The 15,270-nt window shown below is 42.5% G+C and overlaps 1 protein-coding gene across 2 annotated transcripts in view; it reads right to left on the bottom strand.

Annotated features, from left to right (window-relative positions):
- Positions 1-10,546, bottom strand: part of copz1 (COPI coat complex subunit zeta 1) — a 29,101-nt gene extending 18,555 nt beyond the window's left edge. The window contains exons 1-4 of one of the 2 annotated variants that reach the window (XM_056272994.1): positions 10,478-10,509; positions 8,274-8,353; positions 8,044-8,117; positions 7,779-7,921 (exon numbers count right to left, since the gene is read on the bottom strand). In XM_056272994.1, coding sequence (XP_056128969.1) covers positions 7,779-7,814 — 36 coding nt within the window. In that variant the 5' untranslated portion in view covers positions 7,815-7,921; positions 8,044-8,117; positions 8,274-8,353; positions 10,478-10,509. Of the gene's footprint in view, positions 1-7,778; positions 7,922-8,043; positions 8,118-8,273; positions 8,354-10,477 lie in introns of both variants that reach the window. The other variant, XM_056272995.1, reaches the window with a different exon arrangement.
- Positions 10,547-15,270: the final 4,724 nt, after the last annotated feature.

Genomic DNA, 15,270 nt, shown 5'->3' with positions numbered 1-15,270 from the left:
TAAAATTGACTTGACTTAATTTAATGGTCTGCCTCCTTGAGAATTCAACTCCGTAAATAATTAACCAGTTAAGTGCAATTCAAAGAGTGCGCGAATAGGAACTGGCACTTGAGTTGGGCCATATGCACGTTCTTGTTGCAGTGATTTTCGACGAGTCTATCACAATACAAGGCAGTGACTGCGCTGACTAAATGACAACTAAGCCATCTTTAGTGGTTGCTGTCTGATCGACTGGTGCTGAAAAGCTACGTCAATTCATAAATCATATTTGAGAAGTCAAGTCAATTTTATTTGTATAGCCTAATATCACAAATTATAAATTTGCCTCAGAGGGCTTTACAGCAACACAACATCTTGTTCTTAGACCCTCTCGTCGGGTAAGGAACAACTCCCTAAAAAACAATTTAGCAGGGAGAAAAAATAGGAAGAAACCTCAGGGAGAGCAAGAGGAGGAATCTCTCTCCCAAGACGGACGACGTGCAATGAACCAGAGAACTAGACCAAAAACTAGTTTTTGGAGAGAGAGAAACAATTGGAATCACAACATTTTGTTTTATTATACTAGGCATATGTCTTACAGACAAAAGTATACATTTCACAAGCACATACATATGGAAGATTCAAAGAGCTTCACATAAAACACATTCAGTACAAAAAAAGTCAGGTTACAATTCACAAATAATGTAATGTTACAAAAACAAATAAAAAAGAACCCTATCCCTACAGAATCATGATATTCATTTATCATATCTGAATGCATCAGTAACCGAAAGGCACAAGGAGGCGTCTTTTATCATACACCACGGTGAATTTCTTTACCATTGACCCGTTGGTCAGATGAAACCCTTTCATATTCATAACCATTTTTGTAATAGGTACGGATCACGTGAGCTGTGTCAATATCCTCAATGTAACCCTCAACCAAATCTGTCAGACTGAATGTTGATGTGCTGGCAGTTTTCAGAATTATGCCTTTGGCTTTTAGGCACGCTTTGCCCTGTTTACTGAGGTATGCGTATGTTTTGGCTCCTGCTGGCACCCAATCGACGATGGCATCATATGGTCTGAGCGTGGGATCATACTCTAAAGGTTTACTTACATAGACTGCCGAGTCTGTGTCATGGTACAAGATCATGTCCTGCAGTTTTTCTAATTCCCTGTACAGCATAAGCATAAGCAGTGGTGAATGTGGCTATGAAGATATTTACATCTCCAGGACCAGGGGGAACATGGACGTCTTTGTTATGATGCCATTGCACAATTGCAACACAATCATTGAACTGGAAAGTTGAAACCTCATACTTATCCAGAACAAATATTGGAAGAACTCTTGCATGTTTTTGATGAGACTTGTGTTAAGCAAGTTCGATCACTGAGCAAACTTGCCCCATAGTTTAGCAGAAGTTTTGGGGGGGGGGTTTATTATTACTATAATTTTTCCTTTTTCTCCCCAATTGTATCTGTCAATTACCCCACTCTTCTGAGCTGTCCCGGTCGCTGCTCCACCCCCTCTGCCGATCCCAGGAGGGCTGCAGATTACCAGTCTCCTCCAATATACGTGGCGTCGCCAGCCGCTTCTTTTCACCTGACAGTAATGAGTTTCGGCAGGGGGACATAGCGCATGGGAGGATCACGCTATTCCCCCCAGTCCCCTCCCCCCCGAACAGGCGCCTCGACCAACCAGACGAGGTGGTAGTGCAGCAACCCAAATCCAGTTTCCCACCCGCAGACACGGCCAATTGTGTCTGTAGGACGCCGCCCGACCAAGCCGGAGGTAACACGGGGATTCGATTCGGCGATCCCCGTGTTGATAGGCAACGGAATATTCCACCACGCTACCCGGACGCTGTTTAGCAGAAATTTTGAGAGGTGTCTTTTAGCCAGATTGAGGGCAATACGCTCTGGACTTAACTGAATATCCTCTTGATGGCAGTAGTCTTCAATGTATTGACTCCAGGTTTCCTAGTCTCTAACAGACTCGGGATAACCCGAAGCCTCCTGTTTGTCTAAGCAACATGTTGATGTAGCCAGAAAATATACTATCGCTTCGTTTAGTAAAGTGCTACACTTCAAATATTTTGGCTACAGTGTCAACCTTTTCGATGGCTTTGCAGAGTTCGACGCTAGTTCACACTCCAATGAGTGCCCTCTGTTGAACCGTGTGGGTACACTCCTCTCTCTGATCATTTTGTTCGGTGCACGCATGAAATGAAATGAAATAATGAACACACTAAATTTACCCTTAATTGTCCTTGCAGGCAACAGTGGAAAAAATAGCCCTCTAGGTTGGTTCACAGTTGTTCGAAACATGTCAAAGTAACTTTGAGGCGAATCAAAATGGATACTGGTCATGTGGCCTACCAGATACTCACTTTGCTTTGCAGTAGGGACAGAGTTAAGTAAAACCCACATATTGAATTGATTCATTCTCCCGAGCCGATGTCTAAGAAAGATTACAGATGTGCACCCTCCAAACAGAGCATGCTGAAGAATTTAAATTACTCAAGAAATATTCTCAGTTGAGGATCATTTTGTTTCATCTCTGTCCATTCATGCTCCCACAGCACTTGGACAGCTTGACCGCAGCTTGACTGCAGCAAGTCTAGTTTCTTTTGCATCTCTGCGTACATCCCAACAAACAATTTGGCGTTTATTGGGGCAGATGTCATGTGGCTGAAAACATTGTGATAGCCGTGGAAAAAACACCCTAAAAATTCAAAGGCAATGCCCTGACAATCTCGCACTATAGCTGTCTACACAGTGCTGTCCTATTTTAACCTCACCCCCATTCAAGGCGTGCCATATCTTGATTTCACGGGAAAAGGTGAGAAATTCAAGCCACTGTATAGACGTGTAAGAATACGGCTTTCATTGCTATTGGGATTGCTATTGTGTCCTCGTTCATAAAAGTGGTTTTAAAAATCCTCAACTGTACTGGAAATTGTTGCATACTTGAATGGATCAACGCCTGTTTCCAAAATAATTTCATCTCTGAATTTTAGAAAGCTCTCTCATAGGACATCCACATCGTTGTCGCAATATTCTTTACGTTCTTTTTTTAAAGTCGAAAACGCCGTTTTTAAGAGAATTGCACTAGGGGGGGGAAATTCCCTCTCTTTCCCTGACATTTGATCGGGGCCGTAATCCTCAGACTGTGGATATTCCACTTTGTAATAAAACTGGACATGCTGCAAAAGTGATGAGGGAAATATCACTCCTTCAGCTCGGTGCCCGGGATGTTTCTGAGAGGCATTAGCAAAAACGAAATTGAGTTCATGTACCACTGATCAAACGCCTTGTCGGTAAAAAGTACTATTTTGGTACCCTGCGGCACAATTTTTTGGCGTGACACTTTCATGGATTTTTTTTTGTTGTTGATCTGATTGTGACATACTATATTAATCCCCGTGGGGAAATTCCTCTCTGAATTTAACCCATCCTAGCGGTGTACCTAGGAGCAGTGGGCTGCCGCCGTGGAGCGCCCAGGGACCAACTCCAGTTCGTCTTGCCATGCCTCAGTCAGGGACACAGACAGGAGTATTAACCCTAACATGCATGTATTTTTGATGGTGGCGGAAATCGGAGCACCTGAAGAAAACCCACCGCAGACACAGGGAGACCATACAAACGCCACACAGAGAATGACCAAGAATGACCCCAAGGTTGGACAACCCCGGGGTTCGAACCCAGGACCTTCTTGCTGTGAGGCGACAGCCCTAGCCACTGGGCCACCGGAACAGGGCGCTGAGGATAAGGTATGAATCAAAACCTTTGCCATAGTGTGCAATGAAGACATAGTTGGTATATTTCTTTTGGCAGAAGTATTTCAGGAATTTGTGAGCGCAATCAACATCCCAGAAACTCTAACTTTCACCAGCGCTGGATTTCGCTGAAACATAAATCGGGAAGTGCTTGCTATCAGTTTGTGCAGTTTCAAAATCTCATCTCATCATCAACCGCTTCTCCGGGGTCGGGTCACGGTGGCAGCAAGCCAAGTAGGGCACTCCAGATGTCCCTCTCCTCAGCAATGCCCTCCAGCTTCTCCTGGAGGATCCCAAAACATTCCCAGGCCAGATTGGACCTGTAGTCCCTCCAGCGAGTTCTGGGTCTACCCCGGGGTCTCTCCCTAGTTTGACTTGCCCAGAAAACCTCCAAAGGAAGACGGCCAGGAGGCATCCTAATCAGATGCCCAAACCACCTCAACTGGCTCCTTATGATGCAAAGGAGCAACGGCTCTACTCCAAGCTCCCTCCGGATGTCCAAGCTCCTCACCCTATCTCTAAGGCTGAGCCCAGAAACCCTACGAAGGAAACTCATTTCATCCGCTTGTATTCATGATCTCACCCTTTCGGTCCCTACCCAAAGCTCATGACCATAGTTGATGGTTGGAACGAAGACTGACTGGTAAATTGAGAGCTTTGCTTTCCAGCTCAGCTCCCTCTTCACCACAACGGTCCCGTACAGCGTCCACATTAATGTTGATGCTGCACCAATCCACCTGTAAATCTTCCGCGCCATCCTACCCTCACTCGTGAACAAGACCTCGAGATACTTGAACTCCTTCACTTCAGGCAACAACTCATCCCCAATCCGAAGGGACCAATCCACCATTTTCCGGTAGAGAACCATGGCCTCAGACTTGAAGGTGCTGACTCTCATCCCGGCCATTTCACACTCAGCTGCCAACTGCCCCAATGCGCACTGGAGGTCGCGTTTTGATGAAGCCAACAAAACCACATCATCTGCGAAGAACAGAGATGCAATTCTGAGGTTCTCAAAATGGAAACACTCCTCACCTTGGCTTCGCCTTGAGATTCTGTCAATGAATATCACAAACAGAATCGGAGACAAGGGACAACCTTGGCAGAGTCCAACACCCACCGAAAACCCACCGAAAACAACTTTCCAGCACCTTAGAGTAGACTTTCCCAGGGAGGCTGAGCAATGTGATGCCCAGATAATTGGAGCACATCCTCCGGTCCCCTTTTTTAAATATGGGAACCACCATCCCAGTCTGCCACTCCACAGGTACCGTCCCCGAACTTCATGCGACACTGAAGAGGCGTGTCAGCCAAAACAGCCCAACAATGTCCTAAGTCTTCAGCATCTCAGGGCGAATCACATCCACACCCGGCGCCTTGCCACTGAGGAGCTTCTTAACTACTTCAGAGACCTCTGCCAGGGATATGGGTGGCCCCCCCCCCCCCGAGTCTTCAGACTCTACCACCTCCACTGAGGACATGTTAGCCGGGTTCAGGAGCTCCTCAAAATGTTCTTTCCACCGCCCGACAACCGCCCTAGTCCGGGTTAGCAGTCCCCCTCCCCCGGCTGAACACAGCCTGAGTCAAACCCTGCTTCCCCTTCCTGAGTCACCGGATGGTTTGCAAAACTTCCTTGAGGCCAACCGAAAGTCCTCCTTCACAGCCTCACCGAACTCCTCCCACACCCAAGTTTTTGCTTCCACAACTGCTGAAGTTGCAGCCCTTCTGGCCTCCTGGTACCTGTCTGCTGCTTCAGGGCACCCCTGGGCCAACCAAGCCTGAAAGGCCCCCTTCTTCAGCCTGACGGCTTCCCTCACCGCCGGTGTCCACCAGCGGGTTCTTAGGTTGCCATCTCGACAGGCACCGACGACCTTATGACCACAGTTTTGCATCTGCAATAGAGACTTTGAACATGGACTACTCAGACTACATTTCCCCAGCCTCCCTCGGGATACATGAGAACTTCTTCCGGAGGCGGGAGTTGAAGACCTCACGGACAGGGGCCTCCGCCAGACATTCCCAGTTCACCCTCACTACACGTTTGGGTTTGCCAGGTCTGTCCGGCAGCCTTCCCTGCCATCTGATCCAACTCACCACCAGGTGGTGATCAGTTGACAGCTCTGCTACTCTCTTCACCCGAGTGTCCAAAACATACTGCCGCAGATCTGATAATACAACCACAAAGTCGTAAGGCGTATGTACGGTTTAAAAATCATAAAAAAATATTTTGTCTGAACGCCATCTCTCTGGCTGGAGAAGTGATTACACGGGGCTGACTAAGTTGTTTACAATTCCTAGAGCACATGATACAGTTTTGTTCACACCAGTGTTTACCAAGAGCTTAATAGCCTTTGTGACAGGAACTGCAGCGAAAAGGTGTGCCTGCCCAAACACCCCTTGAGAGATTTTATGCCATAGTAATGATTCTGGTTTAGGAGACAGTACGTCTTATCAGTTTTCTGGGTATGAGTTTGAAACACTTAGTTTTTTGAGTTTCCAATTTGAAAATGGATTATGGTTTTTATATTTAAAATGCTCTCAAATTTGTGTATGTTGATGAAAGTGACATCGCTGGCACTACTCATCCCTGCCTGTGTATGAATCTCATTACCTTTTAAAGTCACTTCACGATCTGTCAGTTGGACACATTAGGTAGGCCAAGCTAGTAGCCACATATTTTTGATCAGCATTAGGTACCACATACAGATCACACGCTTTCTTTTTAATAATTTCCAATGATAAATATGTCTCAATTTTTCTTTTACCACTCCTTCTAGGCTCCCCGATTATTGGCAAGATCAGTTCCAAACTAGCATCGTTCAATATTTCCATATTACTCTGAACTAATCGATCCAACAGTTGCTAAAACTGAGTTAGGTCAGATTCACCATAACGCAGTATCATGGAGACGTTTTTTAGACCACTGGTTCTCAACCTGGGGGTCTGGAAATAATTTCCAGGAGTCACCAGATGGTTGTGGACAAAAAAAAATTGCACAGGGGAATGGTTTTTACATTACATCGCTTGTACCAGTGATAAAATTTGCCTTAGAATAGGAGAGGCAAAGTGTGCGCACATGAGGTGCCGTTATTTCAATAAATGTAAAAACACTAATTAAAGTCAAAATCGAATTAGATGTTCTGGCTGTGGGCAAAGCAATGGTCTTCTTGTGTTTTTGTGTGAGTTTGGTAGCTTTCATGTGTTATATTACAGTAATCCCTGAACAGTCTCGGGCAGACACTTTATGGGTGATCAATGTGTTTGCATCAGGTTGTTGTGAGTTAAATGTCCCAGTGCTATTGGGGGGGAGGTTCCACGGGGGGGGGGGGGGGTCCACAAACACCAACCGGATTATTCTGGGGGGTTCGCAACTCGAAAAGTTTGAGAAGCACTGGTTTAGACTATCAGCTCTCAGTTTGGCCTAAATCACATCGCCTTAATTCGCTCTCTGTACGGCCATGTATCTTTGATTATGCATTTCTACACTGACAGCATTGAAAAAATATGCTAAATCTCCCAGATTATCTGGCCGTGGTATGTTGAGAAGTTTTCTGATTTCTATGTTGTTAGACGATTCCCTGTTTACAATCCTACCAGAACCTGACCTCTGCTGGATTTTAGAAGAATGCGCATTGACTATTTCAATTTCACATGGATCAGGGACAATTCTAGCCAGCTCCAATCCCATCAGGCCGTGTTTCACTGTGTCACCCGCAGGTTGCTGTTCTGCTGAAGGTTTGGATTCACCTTGTTGTGATGTTGGTTCAGCTCGAAGAGAGAGGCTTGTTCCATTGCCGTTTCCAACCAGGTATGCCATATCATCCAATATCAACTATTTGACGGGGATGAAGGCAGATTTGGTTCAGCTAAAGGAGCGAAGTTCGCTACCTCTCTGTTGTTCTGATCTGCTGACCGAAGTAGGGATTCGCCTTGTTGTAGACTCTGTTCCAGGGACTAAAAAAGCTGCACATACACAGAAACTATGATATATATCACATGCACACTGTCTATCTGTACCCTGCTCTGGATTGTATGGTTGGCGACAGTGGGCATGATCAGGCGACGGGCCACTCAACACAGGTGGTGGATGTACTATGATGACATCAGGTGATAGTGGTATGGGTTGAAGGTGTTCTTTGCCATTCTTTGTCCATTTTTCACTACAGAGAGAGAAATTAAATTGATAAATTAATGCACTTTTTTCGTTATTTAAAATATAATGATGTGAGGGACACTACATAGACCCTGACATAATTCAACACTATTGTTGGCGAACCCTTACAAATAGAATGTGCAGTTTTTTCCGACAACTCTAGTGGCAACATGAAGCAATGTTGAATGTTGGTTTAGCGGCATCTACACAGAAACGAAGAACCATATTTTAGATGTCAATTTTCTTTTCTTAACATGGAAATAAATAGATATGAAAGAAAACCAGTGCATGTCTTTAATTTAAAAAAAAGAAGAATAAAATTGCAAATGTTACACTGTATTTAAAGTTTAAGTACTTACCCGATACTCATGAAGAACTCGTCAGCACGTCTCACGCCTTTAGCGAAGCAATGTGTTTTTCACTGTACCATACCACCCCACTAAATCAAATGAGCGGGTAGAGGGGTTCTTTAATTTTTAGCCAAGCTTTTTTTTTTTGTATTGTAATAAGTGCGAGGCGAGTTCTTTTGTTTTATTCATATCTTAAAACACTTTGTGCTTTTTCTGACAATATCTCCATGACATGACATGTCTAGCCGACAAAATTAAGTACACCACAGTGTTTTTTAATTTTTATTTAACTTTACACATCAGGTGTAACGGTACGTCGAATGACAACACAAATTCCCATATGGTCTAGCAGTTAAGATTCCTGGCTTTCATCCAGGGTGTACAGTGGCCCAGGTACGTATTTTTTTTGTAAACAATATCCAAATTAACTGTAACTTTCCTAAACTAATGATCTGGGTTTTTTCAGATGACATTAATTACATAACTAATAATGTTTTAAGAAGAAATAAGTTAACATTTTGCTATGATTGTTGTTTCTTACAGTAGTCCTTGTATGTTAAATATGTTGGTAGGATGAGGGTTAAAGAAAACAGACATGTCAAGGCATGTTGTAGCCAAAAGTTGAATTAGCTAGTTTATTGCTGCTTCGATGTTTGTATATCAAGGTTATCTATATTAACAATCTTGGGAAGAAGTCACATTGAATTAGTTTATTGATCCTTTGTACTGTAATGAGCACGAGGTGTGTGTGTGTGTGTGTGTGTGTGTGTGTGTGTGTGTGTGTGTGTGTGTGTGTGTGTGTGTGTGTGTGTGGTCACGTGGGGGAGGTGTGGGGTTTAGTTTATATTTAATTGTCGGGGGCAGGGCTTAGGGACAATACTTGCTTCTGATTGGTAAGGGGCAGGGGCTTAGGGGGGTCATAAATCACTCAAATCCATTTGTTATGCTAATGTTTCAGAGAGGGGATACTACTGCTCCCTTACTACTGCTAAATGTTCGTGCTGTTTTTTTGTCAATGGTGCTAGGTGTGCTGGCATGCCTAAATAAAACGGAACCATTTGTCTGATTAGCTGCAGCTGTGTTTATCCTGCTACGCTTACATCACAGAGTACCAAGACCAGCCTGGCATATTTCTAACCTTTAGATGATTTTAACCTGTAGATGTCAGCAACTCACTAAAATGGCCCAGGGCTTAGTTACTCTTTTAGTCAGGGATCATGACCTTACTTAAAAAGCTTTGCTGTGGCTGCACAGGCCCATTGGCGTGGATTGCCCCGCTTGTTACATGGCTTTACTTTATGAAAGAAGTCAACAAATTCACAGAAAATAATCCTATCAAACCATTTTGACCAGACTTCTTTGTGTATACTTAGTTTGCTAATATTAGCCTACAAAGGCTTCAAGAAGTGCATTAATTTGGAACGGAACAGGGATGAGGCTGTAGCTTGACAACAGTCTTGCCACTCAGAAATAACTGATAGCAGAATGCTTTAATTGACAAATAAGATTCAAATATTCAAAATGCCCATGTAATTATATGGCTCTAACGATTACTAAACAGAAATGTACTTTAGAATTTTATTTCTTTGGTATAAACAATATAATTTTAGCCCAAGAGACTCCCAGTCATTGTGAGGAGTGAAAACCCACTCCCCGACGCCTAGCGGTAAAAGACTGTATTACATGGTCAATGTAAACCCGTGGGAGACAACGAAGTGTTTTACTCAGCTTTACAAACCAATGAGCTAACGAATACTAAAGTAGCTAACGAAAATTAAATGTAAATGTGGCGTGTATGTAAACGGTTAAATGCAGCTAGTTAACCAACCTAAACTAGCCATAACGATAGGTGTTAAACCAGAGTCGATGGTTATATTTACGTGGGATGACTAAAACAAGCACAGCGGATACATTATATGATTCGTACTATACAGTGAATGATACATCCGTAGAGACAGCTAATCAAATAACAACAAAAACACTGGGTCGTGTTGACTTCCACATCATCCTCAAAACAACACAGGCTACGGCTACATTAGCTAAAGTCGGCTATGTTAACTAGGCAGGCGAAACATCCCCTATTGGTACAAGAGCCCAGTGAATTGCTATTTTATATCACTTCTTTAAGCGTCTACATTTTTTTCGATTCAATGTTAAAATTAATGACATATACAGCGTACGCTATATTCGATAGATACAACCGTAAACATTACCAGTATGGGAGAATCCATGTTGCTGGTTTGTGAGCTTACTTGCGCTAGCAGGCCAGTTATGATACTGCGGCTGCGCATTGCGTCCAAATGACAGCGACTCAGTCGTTCATTGGTTGACACGTTTACTGTATCGGGTGGTGGAGCGGTACAGAGTTCAACTCACACAACAGGTAATTCCGTTGTCGATCAACCTGTGAGAAATATTTGATAACATAGCGGCAAACGGTGTGGTCAATTTAATTCTTAAAACAAAGTAATTCTGTTTAGATTACAAGTTTGGCTGGTCATTTTTTTCAGTAGATAAACAAACACTTTTTTAAAAGTTATCAACCAACAGTTTACTCTTGCATTTTTGTGTATTCGCTTTATGCGGTCGCTGTTTTGTGTTAAAGTGGAAAGTAATTTGTTGTCTCACATGCCATTTTAGACCACTTGGACTCATCAACATTTCAAGACCCACCTACATTTAACCAACCCTAATTATCTTAGTTCCCACTTCTGGGAAGACTTTGGAAAGCCAGGCCGTTGGGGATTTCCCTCTATTTGATTCCACATATGACATCATTTTTCTACCTTACTGGGTTTTATTCTTAAAAGAGAGGGGAAAAACGTTTCATGAAAGATAAATTTTTAATGTTAGCAGTTCATTAATGCACTATTGAGAACCCCATAAGCCAACAAAGAAAACATTTCACTGTAACTTATTTACATTTGCAACAGTGCTGTGGGCAACCATAAAATTTTGCAATGGTGTATCATGTTTACACAATAAAACCACCAAATTTCAAAATTACTGTGTGGGACTGGTAGGAAATCTATTATGCATTCTTGAACTATGGAGAAAGGTTGAAAGGTTCTCACATTCACACACACTTGCTCTGTTTCTCTGTTACTCGACCAATTCAAGTGACTATTTTATTATCTTAATATTCAAAGCTTGGCTTACAAAAAAATTCCATAAAAATGGTCATAACAGATTCCCTGTGCAGAACTTTAGAGTTGTAATCATGCCATACACACACATATGTCGTTGGTAAAGGTTTTACACCGGATGCCCTTCCTGATGCAACCCTCCCCATTTATGCGGGTTTGGGACCGGCACTAAGAATGCACTGGCTTGTGCATCCACAGTGGCTGGGTTAGTGTGACTTTCGGTCACACTGGCAGTGCTGGAATAGCATTTTGATTCTCAGGCTGGTTTACCAGAAACACCCAACCTGACCCCCCCCCCACCGGGTTGAAGGCAAAGGACATTACTGACATTACTGTTTATTGTGTTTTTACTGTCAAAGACTCCAGTTTATGTAACCACCTGAAGAAATGAGACACAAAACTCTCAATGTATATAAACATTTTATGCAATTCAACACCTGAGCACTGAGCTAGTGTGTGTTGACCTTACATGACCATTTTGTTCGCGTTATCTGCTTTAGTTCGACAGATTTTTTTTACACTTTTTTACTCTGTGTTTAATTTTTGTCGTTTTATTTTTGCTAATGTACTTTGTTACATTGTTTAGAAAAGTGCAAAATAAACAAATTATCATTATCATCTTTTAAATGAATGGCCACGGAAAATATAAGTGGTCACACTATTAATGCCACTTTATTGGATACATTTTAACCTCAGACTGAAAGACCATACAGTGTTGTGTTATTAAAGGTAACACTAAAACCAAACAAATTAAATAACCCCTTTTGTCCTCAGGAGGTCATGAAACGGTATACCTGTATTGATTAAGAAGCAAGTTCATTTGTTTCTCATTAAAAGGAGCTATCTTCAAGCAAATATTCTAAAGCTTACAGAGAAAACATTTGTGCAATACAAGCAGCATATAGTGAGGGACAATGTAAGAGTATTTGCTCCCCACTCCCCAACCTATGCCAGAAACCACAGCAGTTAGCAGCTCCCTTCATTAAAACCCAGTGGTGCTTTTATCAGCACCCAGCAGAACTTCCGCCATTCAACATCCTCCTTTCCCTGTCTTCCCTCTCTGTACGCACCCGCTGTCATAGCCATGGCACTCAAACACACATGCATGATCACATGCTAGAATTGGTTCTTTACAAACTAACACATGCACACACACACAAACAGTTCTTACACACACATAAACATACATATACACATACATATAAACACACATACACACATACACACATACACACATACATACATACATACATACATACATACATACATACATACATACATACATACATACATACATACATACATACATACATACATACATACATGTGTACATGTATACACAAACACACACACACACACACACACACACACACAGAAGTTCTTACATACACATACTATACACATACATATACACACATTCACACATACACAAACACACACATGCATGCATGCACGCACACACACACTCTCACTCACACAAAAACACACACACACACAGAAGTTCTTACATACACATACACATACATATATACACATATACACACACACCGCACCACTGAAACAATATAGACAAAGTTCCTTATTCACAAAAAATTGAATGATACATCTGTTTAGCATGTTACCCAAGGCTTTAATGCTCATTGAACATAACTCCTGAATAATTTGAAAAAGGTTTTACCTTCTAGACGTAAAGGCCATGAAAAGTCGAATTTACTTGGAATTTTAACCAAGATCTATCTCAAGTTGACACTAACATAAGTCTGAGTCTTGTTCAAATTGAGTCAAAGAGCTTAAGCATCAGTCTTTGACATCACCTGGATAAAAACGCTCTATTGCAATCTTAATGTTTGCTGTGGTTTAACTCTGAGACACAGCTTAGCATCATGGACAGCTGCAAATACAACGCTGATTAACAAATGTGTTTAAGTGTGACATGCAAGCAGACATTTTTGGAGTAGTTTTCAAAAGAGAGTATTGAGCTGAGCTTTCACAAATGTCAATAGGCTTTTTTATGATTCATACACAGCAATACAGAGATATTGAGTGAGCAGATAGTACACATGTGTCTAGATGGAAGTTGATAGTCGATATTTATTTGTTTTTCCATTTGTTTATCATTGTTGGCCAAAATAGAAATACGCTGGTCAGCTAACACTGTTATAAAGTGAAGAATGACACGACATTAGAGAGAGTTGTGAAACAAGCTCCATCTGAAAATTTCATGATGAGGACATTTTGTGCAGGTTGAGGTTGCTCATCTGATCTTTCTCAGGTACAACGTTCAGCTGTGAAGACAGACAGTTCATAGATTAACAGTCACACTGCTGTTGATTTCTCCTCACCCCTATTGTGGTTATTGTACAGAGAAATGCTGTCCTTGTGTCTTTTTATTTCCTTGAAAAAGGATGCTAAAATGTACGTAAATATATACGTTGTGAATATTGTCTAGATGGCACAATAGACAATGATGGTGTGCCCCATTGTTTTTAAGTCAAATATTTAACACAAGGGGTGGCACAGTGGCGCAGTGGTTAGCGCGGTAGCCTCACAGCAAGAAGGTCCTGGGTTCGAACCCCTTGGTTGTCCAACCTTGGGGGTCATCCCGGGTCATCCTCTGTGCAGAGTTTGCATGTTCTCCCCATGTCTGCGTGGGTTTCCTCCCACAGTCCAAACACATTTGGGTCAGGTGAATTGGCCATACTAAATTGTCCCTAGGTGTGAAGGTGTGTGTCGGCCCTGTGATGGACTGGTGGCCTGTCCAGGGTGTCTCCCCACCTGCCACCCAATGACTGCTGGGATAAGCTGCAGCATCCCCGCGACCCTAGATTGGATAAGCAGCTTGGATAATGGATGGATGGATGGGTTTGGTAAAACCGGAAATAAAAAATAGCACACAGTGCCATCCACCCCTCTCTATGATACAATCCTTTTCCTCTTTTCCCATCAGCTGACTCCAAAAATATCCCTGTCTTGATACCACAACCAAAGGAATACACTCGTTTTGTTTAGCGATGAGGTCGTTTTTCCACGCACAGCTTATACAGCATGATTTCTGGTGGCCTAAACACGACATCAGAGGCCACATTCCTCCATTTTTAACATGTAACATGTACTAGGAGTTGAACAAAAACAAGCCAACACAATAATCACTGATGTCAATTGTACACCCAACACACACACACACAAGACCCAGTTTTATTTACAGAAAGGCAAACCATGTAAGATCATGGAGGCGGTCGAAAGCGGGATGTAAATGTTATTTTTAGTGCATAAGTGCAAAATTAGAAAAACAAGTGGGAGACCCCTGGGAGGTTATCGGGCAAGCCGAAAAGCAAAGAGATGTCAAAGTGTAATTGAAGCAAACAGACACTAACGGAGAATGTGGGTGTTGACCTGGGAACTGTGTCCAGATTCAAAACCACCGTGGTTGGCGTAATAACAGGCTGCTCTTGGCTGGCTTTAGCAGTGGTTGAGTAGGGGGCTGGGTGCTAGGAACTTGGGTTGGGAAGTCCCTTCTCTGATTCCTGGTAGACATCCACCTTTCTTGACTTTGTCAGCCACCTACCTTTTTTTCCACCTCAGAACAATGACCCAAAAAAAAAAAAAAGGGGGGGGGGCATAGTCTGTGCTTTTGTGGGACCTGGGAATGAAATGAGCCAAACAAACCATTCTGTGTTTTAATGTTTATTGGATGCATTTTAGCTGAAACTTTTACCTGTGTGAAATAGCCTTGGTACATTTCTAAGCTGCATATATTAGGTTAAAAAAAACACACTTTTATATTCTCATTATTCCCAAAATGTTTTCTGTGAATTATCAATAATAGTGTCGTCACACCTTTTCACCAAGCGATGATGCAT

This window comes from Lampris incognitus, chromosome 2, assembly GCF_029633865.1.
Source record: "Lampris incognitus isolate fLamInc1 chromosome 2, fLamInc1.hap2, whole genome shotgun sequence".
NCBI classification, from domain to species: domain Eukaryota; kingdom Metazoa; phylum Chordata; class Actinopteri; order Lampriformes; family Lampridae; genus Lampris; species Lampris incognitus.
The sequence above is the reverse complement of the archived record's forward strand: the minus strand, read 5'-3'. Positions and strand labels throughout refer to the sequence as shown.